The sequence below is a fragment of the Corvus moneduloides genome, chromosome 8 (genome assembly GCF_009650955.1).
Source record: "Corvus moneduloides isolate bCorMon1 chromosome 8, bCorMon1.pri, whole genome shotgun sequence".
NCBI lineage: Eukaryota > Metazoa > Chordata > Aves > Passeriformes > Corvidae > Corvus > Corvus moneduloides.
In genome coordinates, this window is record NC_045483.1 from 2562176 (window position 1) to 2578213 (window position 16038).

A 16038-nucleotide genomic window follows, 5' to 3' on the forward strand; every position below is an offset into this window, starting at 1 on the left:
TTGGATAGTTCACACACTCACCCACCCAATTCAATCCAGGACCTTGCGGCAAACAGCCACCACCCATTCCCATGGAATGGGGATGGAGAAGGCAGCAAAGCCAGCACACAGATCCCAATCCTGCTGTGAGGAGCAGTTCTGGGAACTCACCATTCTGGGTCAGTTTTGTTGAACAGACCAGAGTGGAAATCTGGAAAGAGTCTTTGCTGATGGTGCAGCTGCCAAGGTTCTGCATGCTCTTCCCTGTTGCTGAATGTCCCTTTTCCTCCAGCTCTATTTTCGTGGATGGCAGACTGAGATAGGTCGAGGCATCCTCCAGCTTCTTGGCTTCTGCCTACAGTGATGTTTGAAACACAGCAGGAGAAAATACCCAGTCAAAATCTCAGTAATAAGAAAATTTTAACATTTATACTGAATTTTCTTAGGTTTGGAGCCATCAAATTCACTTTTCCCAATCCACAAAAAAACTCAACAACAAATGCCTTTGAAATTAAAACATATTCAAGGTTTAACACTCAATCACCCATATTCAATCACCCATACTCAATCACCCATATAAACCAACTACCCATGACTTGCTGCTTAGTTTGATTTAACAGAGGAATTCAAAACACATTTTCCTGTGTAATTCTGGAACAGAATTCCCCAGAAGTCAATCAGTGGAGCTTCCCCACTGGGAAGTCAAAATTCTACCTTGTAAACTATAAGGTCGTGCTCTCCATCTCTCAGAGTTGTCCCATCGTATCTCATGAGCTTCACAAATGCCAGAGCAAATATTTTCTCAGATTTATCTTTGGCTGTTACAAAAAAAAGACAAATCACCACATAATTATTTGATACTTCTACAGTCAGCACACCTAAATCCCACAGACATGGACAACCTGCCAGTGAGTGACCACAGCAAAGATTCTCCTGTAAATTAAGTGTACAAGAAATTGGGGAAGTCTACTAAAAGCAAGATAGAACCAAAAAAAAAAAAAAAAAAGAACATATCAACAGTAACCAGATGCTCCATTTTTCTATTCTGTCTGTTCTTTTGGAAAGCTTTATTAAGGCAACTTTTTAAAAACAAACCAGAAATGTGATGCATTTGGAAAGCTCAGGTTTTTAGAAGAATGGCAGTGTTTGGGAGCTGGAATAAAGATCTGAACAGCAGCACTGAGGATCTCATCAGAGCACAGAGCCCTGAGGACACACATTTGAAGGGGGAACATTAGAAGCAAAACAGAAACTGGATCTGTAATCGCAGATGAAGCGCCTGAGCTTTTTTGAAAGCTGACCCATTCTGCAGCCAACAGGAACTAGAAAATGCATTTGCTTTGTTCTTGCCCAAATCTATTGGCAAAAGTTTAAAAAAACAAAGCAACAGAGGAAGGAGAGATCACAAAGTTGAGAAGTAAAGCCAGAAGGAAAGTGGCATTACCTCAGACAGCCCAAGGAGCCTTAAGAGAAAGCCCTGGAAGGGGCTCCTCTTAATATTTAGGAACGACCTCTTAAATATTTAGGCTGTGGCCAACCTAAATATTTGAGCCATCATAAGAACATTTCTGACTCTATTGATTTGTAGCACACAATCATGATTCTGATAATACTGGCACTGACTTTTGGCATATTGTTTTCCTTAAGAATTATCATTCTTGTCTTGAGGATGTTTTTTGTTGCCATACCATTTTTGGGTGGGTTTTTTTTTTGTTTTGTGTTTTTGTTTGGCTGGGTTGTTTGGCTTTTTGGGGGGTTTTTGTTTGTTTTTTGTGTTTATCTAAATTGTTTTACTAAGTTTCTCAATCCCAAAGTCTTCAATTCCTGATGCTAAGCCAACTGTAAACTTTCACATTCCCATTTGTTGATCTTTACTACTCCCTACCCCTAAGGTACAGAATACCACAACCCTCTGAATTACTAATGGAAAGCTTTATTCCATTAGTAACCTAGTAAAAAATCCCATTTATTCCCTTCGGAGAAAAAAAACTGGGCAGGGAAGGAAAAACTCGATGAGGATAGGTAAGAGTGAGGAAGATGTAAAGGGAAAAAGGAGCTGAGATGTGACATAAAATAAAATGTCACAAATTTAATCCTGCACTAAAAGCGATGACATGAATCAGTTCAGGACTGGGAATGCCATCCCTGCTTCAGGAGACACTGGCACCAGGCACTGCCAGGAATTCCCAAGGAGAGGCTGAGGTACTCACAGTCCTGGGAAGATCTGTGGCGGAAGGTGAACCTCAGGTGGCTGCGGTTCACGTCCTCGATGGGGATGGCCACCTGCACACGAGGGGACAGGGGAAGGAAATGGTCAGTGCAGCACCTTCAGCCTCTCCCAAGCCCATCCAGACATCTTTCAGCTCTTCCAAATGATCAGGGAGTGACAATCCCAGCAGCACATCCATCCTCTGCCATCCCCAGCAGCCCCTTTCTGCCTACGGACACAACAAGGGCAGCTTTGGAGTGAAAATTCTGGTGTGGGGAGTAGCTCCAAGGCCCCTTGTGAGCACACAGCCCCTGCTCCCACTGCTCAGACAGACTGGAAGTATCCCAGAAAGCCACCATCAGCTCCTCTGCAATATCCAAACTTGGCAGGGAAGTGGAAAGATTATTGCCCCAGCAAAATGAGCAAGCTTAAAGCACAACCAGCTCCCCAAACAGTGATGAGTCCAGCACTCTGGCAAATGTGTTACAGCCTTCATATCCTGCTCCTCTAGGTCAGCTTCATGGAAACAGAACAAACCATTCCTAAAGAGATGCTGGAGTTTCCCCACAACAGTCATCCTGGCCAATGGCTGAGATAAAATTCAATGTGCAATAAAAGTCAGAGCCTTCCTTAGCTGAGCCATTCCTTGCCCTGCTGAACACAAGCACTGCATTTCCCCAGTTCTGTTTCCCACTGAAAGCTGTATTAACGGCACATTAACACCCAGAGAAGTTATTTTAACAGTTTCAATACCTTTACAGTCTCAAACCAGCGAGGCTGCTTCACTTGGTAATAGATCACTGACTTGTACTCCGAGATGGCTTCATCACCAGCACCAGGAAAAATCACACTCTGCAAAAACAAGCCACAGGGGAAGCGTTTATGCCACGTAAACCCCACTTTTTCAGCCAAATCAACAAAAAATAATTCAGTGAGGAGAATGCTCCTCATGAAACTGGTATCAAAGTGCATTCATTGATAAGGCAAAATGTACTTAATGATGCCAAAAGTCTGGCTGAAAATAAAACCTGGGACCTTAAGCTGCCAAATACAGATGTTGGAAAGGCTTAAGCAGATAAGTATCAAAATCAAAAAGCCCCCAGACATGAAACACTTTAGTACCTCTAATCTTTTGCCATCTTCATCATAAACAGACACTGTGACTTCCACGTTCTTTGCTGTGGTTTTACTGCCTTTGTCAAAATCTCCCTGAACCAAGGTGACATAAATGTCATTACGAACATCTCCTACAAGGGAAAGCAAAGCACAGAATAACCCACAATTCTCACAGTCAACCCACGGATTTGTGAAACCAGTGACACACAGAAACAACAGCAAAACATTGAAAACACCACATTTCCATTTATTTTGTTTTTACACAACTTCTTTCATTATTCATTTGAAAGGAAAAGTTTCAACACAGCCATTTGTCCTGTACAAAGGTGTTTTGCAATTTAAAATATTTTAGCAGCCTACAAGAGGTCTCCAATTTGTTACATCAGGAAGAGGTTTGATGTTTTTGCTGGCTTGGGGGTTGCAGGGGAGGGCTGTATTCAGATTTGTGTTTTAAAATGCTCCTCAGCTCCACCCCAATTCAACTGGAATTTTGAAGACAAGCTGGGGAAACGTGGGATTTCCAATAATTTCATGAGGCAGACTGTTTATGAGCCAACACAGGACCCAAACAAGGTGCTGAGGCACTCACACCATACTGGAGAGACCGTAAAACATCAGACAGACATCTGTCAGCAGCCACAGGGACACCTGGAACTGGGATGGGCTTTGGAAACACCTCATGGACCCTCCAGAGCCCATCAACCTGCAAAGGACAGTGCAGGCTCTGCTCTTGCTCAGGGCAGTTTTTATTTGGAGAAGCACCACAGTTCTGGGTTGGTTTTCATGGGTTTTGGTTTGGTTTCTTTTCTGTAAACACCTGAGCTGAACATGCACAGAATACTTGTATTTAAAAAAAGATGACGGGGCTCTCTTTCAAAGGCATTATCCACATCTGGTACCAACCCTAAGAGAGCTGCTATCTCTAAATCAAGCCTGTGCCTCTGAAAAATCTGCTTTGGATTCAGCACAGGACAGAAGTTTTACATATGCCCTTGCTATGGGGATAATACAACGTGTGTACTTTGTATACATTCTTTTTAACCGGGAGAAAAGAGGAGAATTTCCACTCTCACTGGGATCTCCTGTCTTCTTGAAGGGGGTGGGAGCTTCCGAAGTATTTTACATTTATTTTAAATGAGACAGCATCTTTTGATGATGCTTTTTTTCCCATGCATACCATACCTTAAATTCATCTTTAATTATTTTTTTCCTCCAAAACCTTCCATAGATCCAGACATTTAAAGCAGGTTAAAATCTAACAAAGCAGCATCAATCCCCACAGTGCCTTACCAGGCATGATAATCTCAGGAAAGCCCATTTTCCGAGCCACTGCTGTTGACCTGTCCACTAAGTGTGGAAACTCTTTCCTAATCTGATGGATATCTCCTGGAAGAAGTTTCAAAGTCACCCACAGACCTGTTGTGTAAAAAAACCCACAATTATGGAACTGCTGGGATTTATTCTTAGACACTACAGATTTCTTTTAACAAACCGAAAAATGTAAGAATATTAAAATAATTCAGGTACATTAAGATAACTGACCTCCCTTTGCTAAAAAAAATTACAAAATATTTTAGAACACTCAAAAGATCTCATCACTTCCCACAAAAATATGAGCACAGCAAACAGAATTATTTCTGATTATGTTCCATGTTCTTCTTAATGAAATGTTTATCTTCTACGGGGAAACAAGAGAAGAAGTAAGGATGATTTGCATGGAACAACTTCAGTATTCCAAGCAAGCAATAGCAGCAGATCCATACCCCAAACTGATTTATCAACACCCCCATAAGTTGTTTCTGTTGTGTGCTCTGAGCACACAGAAATCTACAGCATCAGCTTCACAGAGCTGGTATTTTTCTGCTCAGCAGCAGAAGAAGCCACTAAAAAGCTGCTGCTTGCCAACTCACATCAGGCACATTTGTTACAGCAAAAAGAAAGATGCCAAAGTGGAAAAAAAAAAACCATAAAAATAAAAAAGAAACCCAACCCAAAGAAGTCCTCCACTTGGTGAAGTGGCTGGCAATCAAGTTAAGCACGAAATAATCACAGCAGCAATTTGCAGAAGAAAATCCTAAAATTAAAAGCTACGAAAAACACCACAAAAATATTCATCCATGAAATAAATTGTGGGTTACCCTGTGAGAGAATTAACTGTACATTCATTTGGCATACACTTGGCAGCTTGTCTTTCCCATGGTATCTCTGTAAGAGTTTCTGTGCTGACTTGTTGCCAGGGGTGGCTCTGACAGCTGCTACTTCACTGAGCTGCAACTCTACCTGCACTGACTGGCTAAGGAACAACTCCCAGTCCTCCTCCTGTTTGCCTGGGCACCCTCTTTTAGGGAAAGGATCTGAAATGGATCAAGGAAGCCGAAATGTTTCCTCATTTTTGATACACACTGGCCACAGGTGAAAGCGAGGGGAGGAAATTCGATAAAACTTTTCCTCATTCGCTAAAGGAGAATCTAAAAATAAGGTTTATTTAAAATTTTGTTTGCTATTCGTGAGAAAAATCAGGGAAAAGTGTGTGATTTTCCTGGAGTTTGGTCAGATATGAAGTGATACAGACATTCAAAGAGTGTCTGGTGGAAACTCCGCATTAACCAGAGTAACTCCGTATTAATCCAGAATTCCACAAAAATATTGAAGCCAGTAGAGGAATAACTGGACACAGACACATCACAATCATGAGATCACACACAACAATAAATCAGCCCAGAGCACTGCCCTAGAGAAGGTAGGGGGGAAGGTTTCAGAGTGGTTGCCTGGCTCTGGTTCCCTCCTCACCCTCCTGCAAGCTCAGGTCTTCTGGGGAAGGAGTAAAATGCTGCATGTGCAGCTGCAGAGTGGAAAAATACAGGGAAGGAAGAGAAGGGAGGGAATATCCCTTCCTGCAGCATGGAGAGGCAAAAATCCACAGCTCAAAGGCACAAGAGCTGAGTCCTTGAGCCATCACCTTCAGCAGAGAATCACAAGAGTCACAGGATGGGTGGGGTTGGAAGGGACCTCTGGAGATCATCCAGTCCTGCCAAGGAGAGCAGGTGACACAGGAATGTGTCCAGATGGGTTGGGAATGTCTCCAGAGAGGGACACTCCACGCCCTCCCTGACAGCTGCTCCAGAGCTCTGCCACCCTCATGGAAAGAAATTCTTCCTCACGGTGAGGTGAAACTTGTCGTGTTTTAGTTTATGGCCATTGCTCCTCATCCTGTCACTGAGCACCACTGAAGAGTCTGGCCCCATCCTCTGACACCCTTGGGATGTGTTTATATGGAATAATGACATTCCCTCTCAAGTCTCCTCCTCTGCAGACTGACCAGGCTCAGCTGCCTCAGTCTCTCATCATCAGAGAGATGTCCAGACCACTCAATATCTTTGTGGCCTCCGCTGGACCCTCTCCAGCAGAAATATAAAGACATCCAAGAGATGAACAACACTACAACATGCAGAGTCCACACTGGGCAGGGGAAAAATTATGGGGCAGGAGGAAGAGAGGAACAAACCGTTCCAACTGGTTTTTGACTCCAAAATTAAAACCACCATCAACTCGTTGCAAATCAAGGCGCAGGGATGCATAGAAAGAGCAGTACCTACCCTGACCCTTGTGGTTGACTTCTTTAGCAGCAATCACTTTGTTTATAACAGTCTGCAGGAAATCATTCTCCCCTGCCACCCTGGGTGAAAAACGGGATGATATGTTCAGCTGCTTGTGTCGAATGGCGTCATCCAACGCTAGCCTGGAGGATGCACATGACGACCAACACCAGGAGACAAAGGGGCACAGAAAACCAGAAATCACAGTGACAAGGGAACACAAAAGATTGTATCATAGTTGTGACAAAGAGTATTTATTAGTCAACGCAGGACAAAGGACAGGAAAGGTAACAAGAAAGACAGAGGGAGATCATTAATCAGAAGAACGCTGATCTACCAGAGAGAGTCCAGCAAACCTGTGAGGGCTCTGCTCCCTCAGGGACAGGCACAGTCCTCAGGGAGCAGGGGGAGGTCTCCCACCTGAGATTCCCCAATTAAGCAGTGAAAACCCACACAGGCAGCTCTTTTATATCAATATTGAAATATATATATATTTATATTTATAGCAGACTGGCCCTGCAACACCTCCAGGGTCACCTCTGTCATTCCACAGGTGGAGTGCCCGAAGGAAAAGCTCCCATCAATCTCACAGGGAAAAGGAGGAGAAGAGCAGACAACCCAAACTCAGTGAATAAATGAGAAGATGGGGATGATAAATAAACAGCAGCATTAGGTGTCACTGGAGTAAATCTTGCCAAGTGCTGTTGACAGCCATTTTGTTGGTAGCCAGTGAATGAGTACAAACAAACAAAGATATGAAAACAGAATTGCATGTGGTACAACAGAAACAAAGCATGGGATGAGGAGAAAAATGTGCCTCGTATACACAGCCCAAGTCTACCTTGGAAATAACAACACCAGCGTTCAACCCTGTGTTTGTTTGCACCTTGTTCATATTCTTTGGGATAGTCTTTTGCAGGGGAGTGTTTTCATTTATTACAGGGGGAAAAGAAAAATCACACTGTGCATCTTTTTACAGCTCTGTGTATATGTAACAGAAAAAATGAATCAGTGCTAATGGTGCAGAAAACTGGATGTTCCATTAGCACCCCCTCTGAAAGGTTCATTTCCATTCCGTACTTCCACACTTGCTGAAAAACAACTTTGCGATTGTTTACCACACAAACATATCCTTCTCTTCCCCAAAACCCATTTTCCTTGAAAAATGGAATTGTACTTTGATTTTCTCATTAACACCCCCTATCCCTGCAGCACCTGCACACCTTGCAGTCCCCTCACCAGCCTTCCACCTTCAAACCATGAGGGCTTCCTGAATTATGCCTATTTCTCAAAATAAAATTAATTTAAGATTTCATTATTTCAAGCTTTTAAAAAAAATATTATTAAAACCCCTCTGACTATCCCTCAGTGTTTTAATCAAGAAATTTAGCTCCCATAACTATGTTTTGCCTTTTGGAACAGATGGCAGGCCAGCATTTCCCACAAAACTAAGCATCCATACTTTATTTGAATTTATTTGCCTTATCCCTTCTACCTTTGCTCACTTCATGGAATTAAAACCTGAGGATCTATGGATGGAGCATGATCTTTATGGATCTCAGGCAGAGCTAAACCAGCAATGAACTTACTTTGAGCATTTCACCCCTTATACATTCTCACCCTGACATCTTTAAACAAAAAGAAAACAAGCCTTCAAAACTGGGAATGCATACTTTAAACTCAAAAAAATCCCCAAAGTTTCTGGGGCTAGCAATTATAAATAACAGGAAATTATCGAGAAGAAGTATTAGCAACTATTACTCAGGATAAAATACCCCATGGAAATAAATTAACTTAAAATATTGGCTTTTTTTTTTTTTTTTAAATCAAAGTTAAAATCTTGGTTTTTTTCACTTCTGCTTGCTCATGAAACTGCTCCCTACTTACGGCTGGAATGGGATGAAGTGCTGCTTGTCCTCATCATCAACCTTCCCGTTAATGATGTCAGTAACATCCATCACTGCAAAGAGAAACCAAGGGCACTGAATGAACTGATCAATGTAGGAAGAGGGAACACCCTGGGGAACTGAAGCAACAGTGACTCAGAAGAGGGTTGGAATTCTCAGCTGTGGAATTTCAGAATTGTCTATGGAATAACATGGTGCAGCAAATAAGCTTTGGCATCTCAGCTACCACAAGCCCTGGAAGGTAATGTCTAGGACACAGCAACCAGTCTGATGAGATTTGGAACTACTCTTGAGTTTATACAACCCCACAGCAGCTCCACCACCCAATTTCTATGGAAAAGATTTAATAGGATATGGAGAGATCCATCCCAGAGGTACCTGCCACCCCGAAGGGTCTGCGCAGCCCCGACGTGAGCTTCCTGGTGTTGTTGTCCCGCAGCTCCATCCTGCCCACGCGCACAATCTGACACACAAAACTGATCTTCTCTCTCTTCAGGTCTTTGCTGCCCAGGTCCTACAAACAGCAGGAACATCAGGTTGCTTTCTAATAGTTGCATTTCAAATTCCATTTCAGTAGGCTGAGGGTTTGGTGCTCACTGTGCACACCTCTAACACAAAGTGCTCTCAGAGTAGAGCAGTTTTTGTAACAATACTTAAGTATCTCACTGGAGTTCTGTGTAAATCAATTGCTTAGGAGGTCAAACCATTTATAGTAAGCCAAAAATTCAAAAATTTACTTTGGTTTTAGCCAGGTGTTGAGAATATTTAGCAGCTGCTTGAGAGAAATGTCTCATGTGAACCTTCGCCAGCACAGAATCGTGGAATGCTTGGGGTTGAAAGGGACCTTAAAAATCATCTTGTTCCAGCCCTAGCAACGAGGAGGGACACCTTCCACTGTCCCAGGCTGCTCCAACCTGGCCTTGGGCACTTTCAGGGATCCAGGGGCAGCCCCAGCTGCTCTGGGCACCCTGTGCCAGGGCCTGCCCACCCTCCCAGGGAACAATTCCTGCCCAATCTCCCATCCAGCCCAGCCCTCTGGCAGCGGGAAGCCGTTCCCTGTGTCCTGTCCCTCCATCCCTTGGTCCAGAGCCCCTCTCCAGCTCTGTCTCCCCCCTGCAGAGGTGTCCCCACACTGTTCACACCCAGCTCATTCCCCCTCCCGTGTGCGTCCCAGGCGCTGGAGGGCAGCGCTCGGGGCGGGGCACTCACGGTGAACACGGCCCGCAGGTTGTGCAGTCTGTCAATGTCCTTGGGGAGGCCACAGCTCGACCACCTCACCAGGTAGTTCTCACTGAAAAGAAACAGTGTTTGGAGGACTTTTTGTTTAAATCACAGAGCAACAGAATCACAGAGTGGTTTAGGTTAGAACGGACCTTAAAGACCACCCCATCACCCCTGCCATGGGCAGGGACACCTCCCACTGTCCCAGGCTGCTCCCAGCCCCAGTGTCCAGCCTGGCCTTGGGCACTGCCAGGGATCCAGGGGCAGCCCCAGCTGCTCTGGGAAACCCAGGAAAGGATTTCTTCCCAGGAAAGGATTTCTTCCCAATATCCCATCTAAATCTACCCTCTTTCCTCTTAAAGTCATTCCCCCATATCCTATCACTGAATGCTCTTTAACATAAGCAGATAAAGTCAACTTCAGACTTTACAGAAGACTCTTGAACCCAATCTCCTCATCCTAAACACACGAATACTGAGCAGAGAGCTGCCATTTCCCTTAGTGCAGACAGTTTTTATAAAGAAAGCACCTCCTCAGCACCCAAGTGTGGGAATTTTTGCAGCTCAGCGAGGGCACAGCCCTTGCAGGCGTGTTCACCTCTGATTTCCCATCTGCTCTGGGGGAACCACAAGCACAGCACGACCCTGAAACGTGCCCCAGCTGAAGGCACCTGCCTCTGCCTTTCACACAAACCTGACTTTGCTAAGCCCCAAAACTACCTCACTGCTATCCCTGAGTAAGCACAGATAAAAATGGCACTAACCTGATGAATTTTAATTCCAGTGGGTCATACAGAGACATCAGGACTTCAGCATCTTCTCCTATTTTACACACTACGTTTTTTAAATTTACAAATAAAGCAAACGAAGGAGTGGCAGCAAACTTGGCTTGTCTGTTGATATCAATATTCTGCTTCTGAGACTGCAATTCAAGAACAAAATAAAGTTTAACTTAGCCCAACAGACATCCAACTGCTGTAAAACTTTACTAAAAGCTTCCAGAAAGAAGAGGAGGAGGTTTCCATTGAGTGTCTGCTCTTGTGATCTTTTTTCTGTTAAGTTTTATGACAGACAGCATTTCCTGGATCTGTCTTTGAGATGCCACACCATCAGGAGAAAGTTTAAAAAAAAGAAGAGAAAAACGAGAGAAAAGAAATCTTCACTTGCTAAGTAGAGAGAAACAAATGGAGAAAAAAATTGAGCCTCAAATATGTCTGAAAAAAAACAGGAACACACAACAGAAAAAGAAACAGAAAAGTTCTTCCTTTTAAAAATAAGGATTTTGAACTGCAAGTTGCTGACAATTCAAGACTGAGAAGGGCTTTAAATCTGCCCTTTTTATTTCAAAAGCAAGTTTTTAGGATTGGCATAAAGAAACCACACAAGAATAGGATTTTTTTCTTTGTGATTCTGAAACAAACTGATGACAACCTAACTTACAAACCTCTCACATGCACATCTCTGGTATTAACCTACAAATGCACCTCATTTTGTCATATAGGTCTGAACCATCAATTCTGCTAAACCCTTTAAAGGATGAAAAAAAACCAGCCTAAGACATAAAAGTTCCTACAAAATGTTTAAGCCTGATAATTCTTCATAAACACATCAAATCCCTCATTACCAATGCTAAAAATAACAGCCATCCAATTAGTTTACAGCCTTGTGTTTCACAGGGAAAAGCCACAGTATCTCTCACTTTTTCCTCCTGTAGCCTCTCTTCCACTTGCTTGGAAGCTATTTCATGTGCTCTGAAAAGGCTGATGGTGCTGGTCTGCTCTGGGTCCAAAATGTTGCCATCTTCATCTCTAACCACCAGATCCAAATCCAGAATCCTAAACAAGACAGAAGAAATGGTTGTGGATTAGCGGCGCTCAAAGGAATGCCTAAAAAACACCTGTCAAGTGTTCAACCTGCACACCTGACACACCATGGAAAAGAAATTATGTGAGACATGATAATGCAATTTAACATGTCAGCAACCCTGGAGATCCAAGGCACTTATTCCCACAGCACAGGGAGAACTGATGGAAATGAAACAGCACAACAGCTGGGGAAGCAATTTCTTGAACAAATAAATTTGCCAGGGACTTGGGCTCCTCCTCTGATTTATCCAACAGTCTGAACAATCAAGTCCCACCACACACAGCTCATGTCTCCCACTCCACCTTCTCCTCCAACTGCAAACTCATGTTTTACCCAAAGCCCACAAGGTAAGGCAGAAGTTGTTTCCTGTTATTTAGAGCAGAAGGCAGATTTCTGTCAGCAGGGTGTTGACATCCACAATTATCTTCTGCAGAGAGGAAGGTTTCTGCCATAATCAAATCCACTCTCAGGAAAAACTTTTCACATTTTTCCACATTTCCCACAGTGCTGGCAGCAGAGCCAAGGGTTAGAAAACCAGGTCACTTCCCTAAGACTGACCTTGTCACCTCCATCCCAATAAATGCATCCCCTGTTTCCTTCAAACCCTGTGGTCAGCTCTCCCAGTGGAGCTGCTGTAACTTTGGGGTTGAAATACATCTGCTCAATGAGCTTAAATCAAATTTGCTGTGTCCGATAAGTCACACTGGGGTGCATGATTTATCTGAAAGGAAATTCCCTGGACTTGGAGGATTCCTCCTCACCCCTTCCAGACCTGGAGGTGTTAAACCCTTGAGTGGGGTCAACACCCAAACCCCTCCAATTAACTGCACTGCAAGGGAGACAAACATCACTCAAGCTGCAGATTTTTAAGCACCACCTCCTAAGCTCTGCTCTGGACTCAGCCACCACAAAATTCTCCAGCATCCCCAGAACATCACGCTCCCAGATGAATTTCCTGGTGAGAAAATGGTTTCATCATCGAAACCAAACAGAAAGGCAGCCAAAGATGTTTTCCTCCTCCCTACTACTGCTCCCTGGCCAGCAGCCACAGCAGGAGAAACACCCACACAGCACTGGAACTGTCAGTCCTGCAGTGCTTCCATGAGGAAACTGCCTGGGCCAGGGGAAAAGCTCAGAAATTCAGGGGAAGACTCATAACCCAGACTACCACACACCACTGTTTGCACAGACTGCCAAAGAAGTCAAAGCAAACCCTCCTTTGATTCCTTTGTTTTAGCCTTTAACTTGCAAATGATGCTTGGGAAAAAAATCTGAGTATTTGTTTCTTAAGCGTCCCAGTTACAGATATCTGCAACTGAACCAAAAAAAAAAGCGTTTTCACAACAAAATTTACCTGACCTAATTTCAGAAAGATATTAAAATACAGATTCCTAAGGCCATTTTTGCTTCCTCAGTTATTCTGACAATATGCTGCAAAACTTCTGCCTATATTTATAGAAGGAAGAAATCTTATTTACAAACCAGTGTTTCACAAGTCAGGAAAAGTGAGGATATGATTAGGACAGAAAACATTTAGAATTATTTGGGTTGGGACCTTAAAGATCACCTAGTATTTCTAAAGCAGATCATGAATTCATTCTGTCTGGATCCTAAAATCCCCATTCATGCTTCTTTTAAGCACAAGTGAATGCAGGATTTTATTAGAAACATATGTTCTCTTTCAGTGGTGAGGATTTACTCAGAAGTTCACATTCACCTCCCTCCTGCACTCCCCAGAGAACGCTCTGATCACTTAATTAGGCCATCAGAACACGAGGAATACAAAGCACAGCACAAGATGTTCCACTGTGTTTGAAGGCTCAGCATCTGGAGGTTATTCAGAGCAACTTTTACCAACTCCTTGGGCAGATGGTAAAATCCAGTAGCCAAACAAATAATCCCAACAACATCTGGTTAATCGTCTGCAGAGTTGCCACCGTCCATATCTCAGATAACAGATGATAATTACTGACTGAATGCAGTTATTAATTTTTATTAAAAATTGTTTAATATTTTTTTCTTTTTAAATTTTTTTTAATCAGCTTTTTTTTTTTTTTTAAATCAGCTTTTGCTGATAAAGTACCCGAGCAGAAATACTGCAAATCTGGCAGCTCTTAAGGAACTAAACACAAATAGCTGAAATATGATGGGATATCTGCATCTCAAAGAATTTAAAGACTGGGTTGGTGAAAACTTTTTCACTCCCCAGGTGTGCAGGACAACAGAATTCCACAAGATGGGTAACACTGGAAAGTAGCACTACAACATTTGTCTCTCAGTATTCAAAACACTCTTCAAATGATGAAGAGTAAGATTTGATTTCTCCTTTATGGGAAGGCATAACTGTATAGACAAGTTATAACCTAAAACTTTTATTTACAGAAATTGTGCTGAAACCCAGCTGGCTGCCTGGGGTGAGAATGATGCCATGAAGATTTTTTGTCTTTTCTTTTACACCTGTTACACACCTTTTTACAACTCCTGTATTCTCAGTGCTTTGTGCCTGCATTCTTGCACTTGTTAAGCTGAGAGACTCAACATTTTAGAAGCTTCGCAGCCAGGGATCAGTGTGCCCCAGAGCCCAAGGTCCTCTCCAGAACACAGTCTGTAAACCAAGATAGAACCATCCAGGGGAAGGTTCCTTGGGGAGGGGGGCTCACTCGAGCCTCTCATTGGGGAATCTTTGATAGATCTGCTAAATGTGTGCACCTAAGGATCCTTAAAATAAATACCAAGGCAAAATCCCTTTTTCCCTTCTAACCGTGTTTGACTCTTGATTTTAAGGCCAAGAAAAGGCATCAAGAACACATCTGAATCACTAAAATATCCCAACACGTGCAACCTGCACTGCTGTCTCTTTTGGGTCAGGATTTCCTTCCCAACTTCCACTCTCTTGTGCTAAATGGCTCCGTTCTTTTATGAAATCTCCCTGTTAATCTTCTGCTACCAGCTGGATCCTGTGGAGGGAGAGGAACCAAGAGCTACATGATGCTTCTGAGCCAAATCCTTCAACATCACATTACAGCTGAGTGACTCGAGGGCACAGGCAGCTGGTGGTGCTCAGAGGGTGACAATGGTTTGTGCTGCAGAAGCAAGCGGAGTTTAAAATTCTGGGGTTTTTTGCACTTTTGAATTGGCCTTAAAAAATTATAGCTCATACCAGCATCAAACTGATGAAAGCATCAGGAGAGAGAGATGGATTCCACTTTACATGTTTTACTTTAAAGATGCTGCATCAACTTCCATCTTTATCCTGTTGTAACAGAAGTGTGAGTACACAAATATTTCATCTCTACAACTACAGGAAAAAAAGGAATCCTGCAAGAAGTCCTTGACAGCTGATGTATCTTACACAGGGTGATCTGGTTGCAGGCAGAAAAACTTGGAAGATGCTGTTCACAAACCTGTTGCCATAATCAATTTTGGCAGTCACTTTCTTTTTCAGCTCCTTGAGCTCATCTTGGGGCAGGGTCCCAGAGAGGATTTGGGATCTCCACTCAATCAGGTCGTAAATCATGTGCCGGACGCTGCGGAACATCTCCCTGTTGTCCTGCTGTTTTGGGGGGGAAAAATGGGGAGAAATCAGGTTTGAAGGCTTGTGAATACACAGGATAAACTGCAATTATAAATATGAATTCAAAGGGTAAGTCTACAAGAGCTCTGAAGCAGGAGCCTCACTTCCTACAGCACAGAACACCAAATATCCAGAGTCCTGCACTCAGCTTTAAGGAGCTAAATAGGGATAAATGTTTGTTTTCATGTTACCCTAAAACCTGGGTCATGCTGCTTTCAGGCATTCAAGGGGAAAATGTCCTTTTATTGATTCCTAGGGTAGCTTTATTCAGTGACCCTCTGCACTGAGCAGAGCAGGACTGAAAATGGTGCATTTGGACAGCAAGAGGCTCAAGTTCTGCAATAGCCCATCTGCAACAGATGGGAGAATCCTTCCCTTCCCTGGTTACATCTCCACAATGACACTTCAAAATCCCTCACTGTGCACATCAATGCCATACAAGCCCACAGGTAACTTTTAAAGGACAGTGAAACACCAGGAAAAGACCTAAACTTGATAGGAAGTTAAATACCTGAATTGCTTATAAAGCCTGGAACTGTGGATATTAAATACTGCCAGCAGCACACACAAA

The 16038-nt window shown here is 43.2% G+C and overlaps 1 protein-coding gene across 2 annotated transcripts in view; it reads right to left on the reverse strand.

Moving 5' to 3' along the window:
* Nucleotides 1–16038, reverse strand: part of DOCK1 (dedicator of cytokinesis 1) — a 264142-nt gene that overhangs the window by 216745 nt on the left and 31359 nt on the right. Inside the window, exons 6-18 of one of the 2 annotated variants that reach the window (XM_032117142.1) lie at nucleotides 15298–15446; nucleotides 11727–11862; nucleotides 10792–10949; nucleotides 10017–10098; nucleotides 9186–9321; nucleotides 8788–8860; nucleotides 6901–7043; nucleotides 4595–4720; nucleotides 3311–3435; nucleotides 2942–3040; nucleotides 2190–2262; nucleotides 694–797; nucleotides 151–334 (exon numbers count right to left, since the gene is read on the reverse strand). In XM_032117142.1, coding sequence (XP_031973033.1) covers nucleotides 151–334; nucleotides 694–797; nucleotides 2190–2262; nucleotides 2942–3040; nucleotides 3311–3435; nucleotides 4595–4720; nucleotides 6901–7043; nucleotides 8788–8860; nucleotides 9186–9321; nucleotides 10017–10098; nucleotides 10792–10949; nucleotides 11727–11862; nucleotides 15298–15446 — 1588 coding nt within the window. The remainder of the gene's footprint in view (nucleotides 1–150; nucleotides 335–693; nucleotides 798–2189; nucleotides 2263–2941; nucleotides 3041–3310; nucleotides 3436–4594; nucleotides 4721–6900; nucleotides 7044–8787; nucleotides 8861–9185; nucleotides 9322–10016; nucleotides 10099–10791; nucleotides 10950–11726; nucleotides 11863–15297; nucleotides 15447–16038) is intronic. The other variant, XM_032117143.1, reaches the window with a different exon arrangement.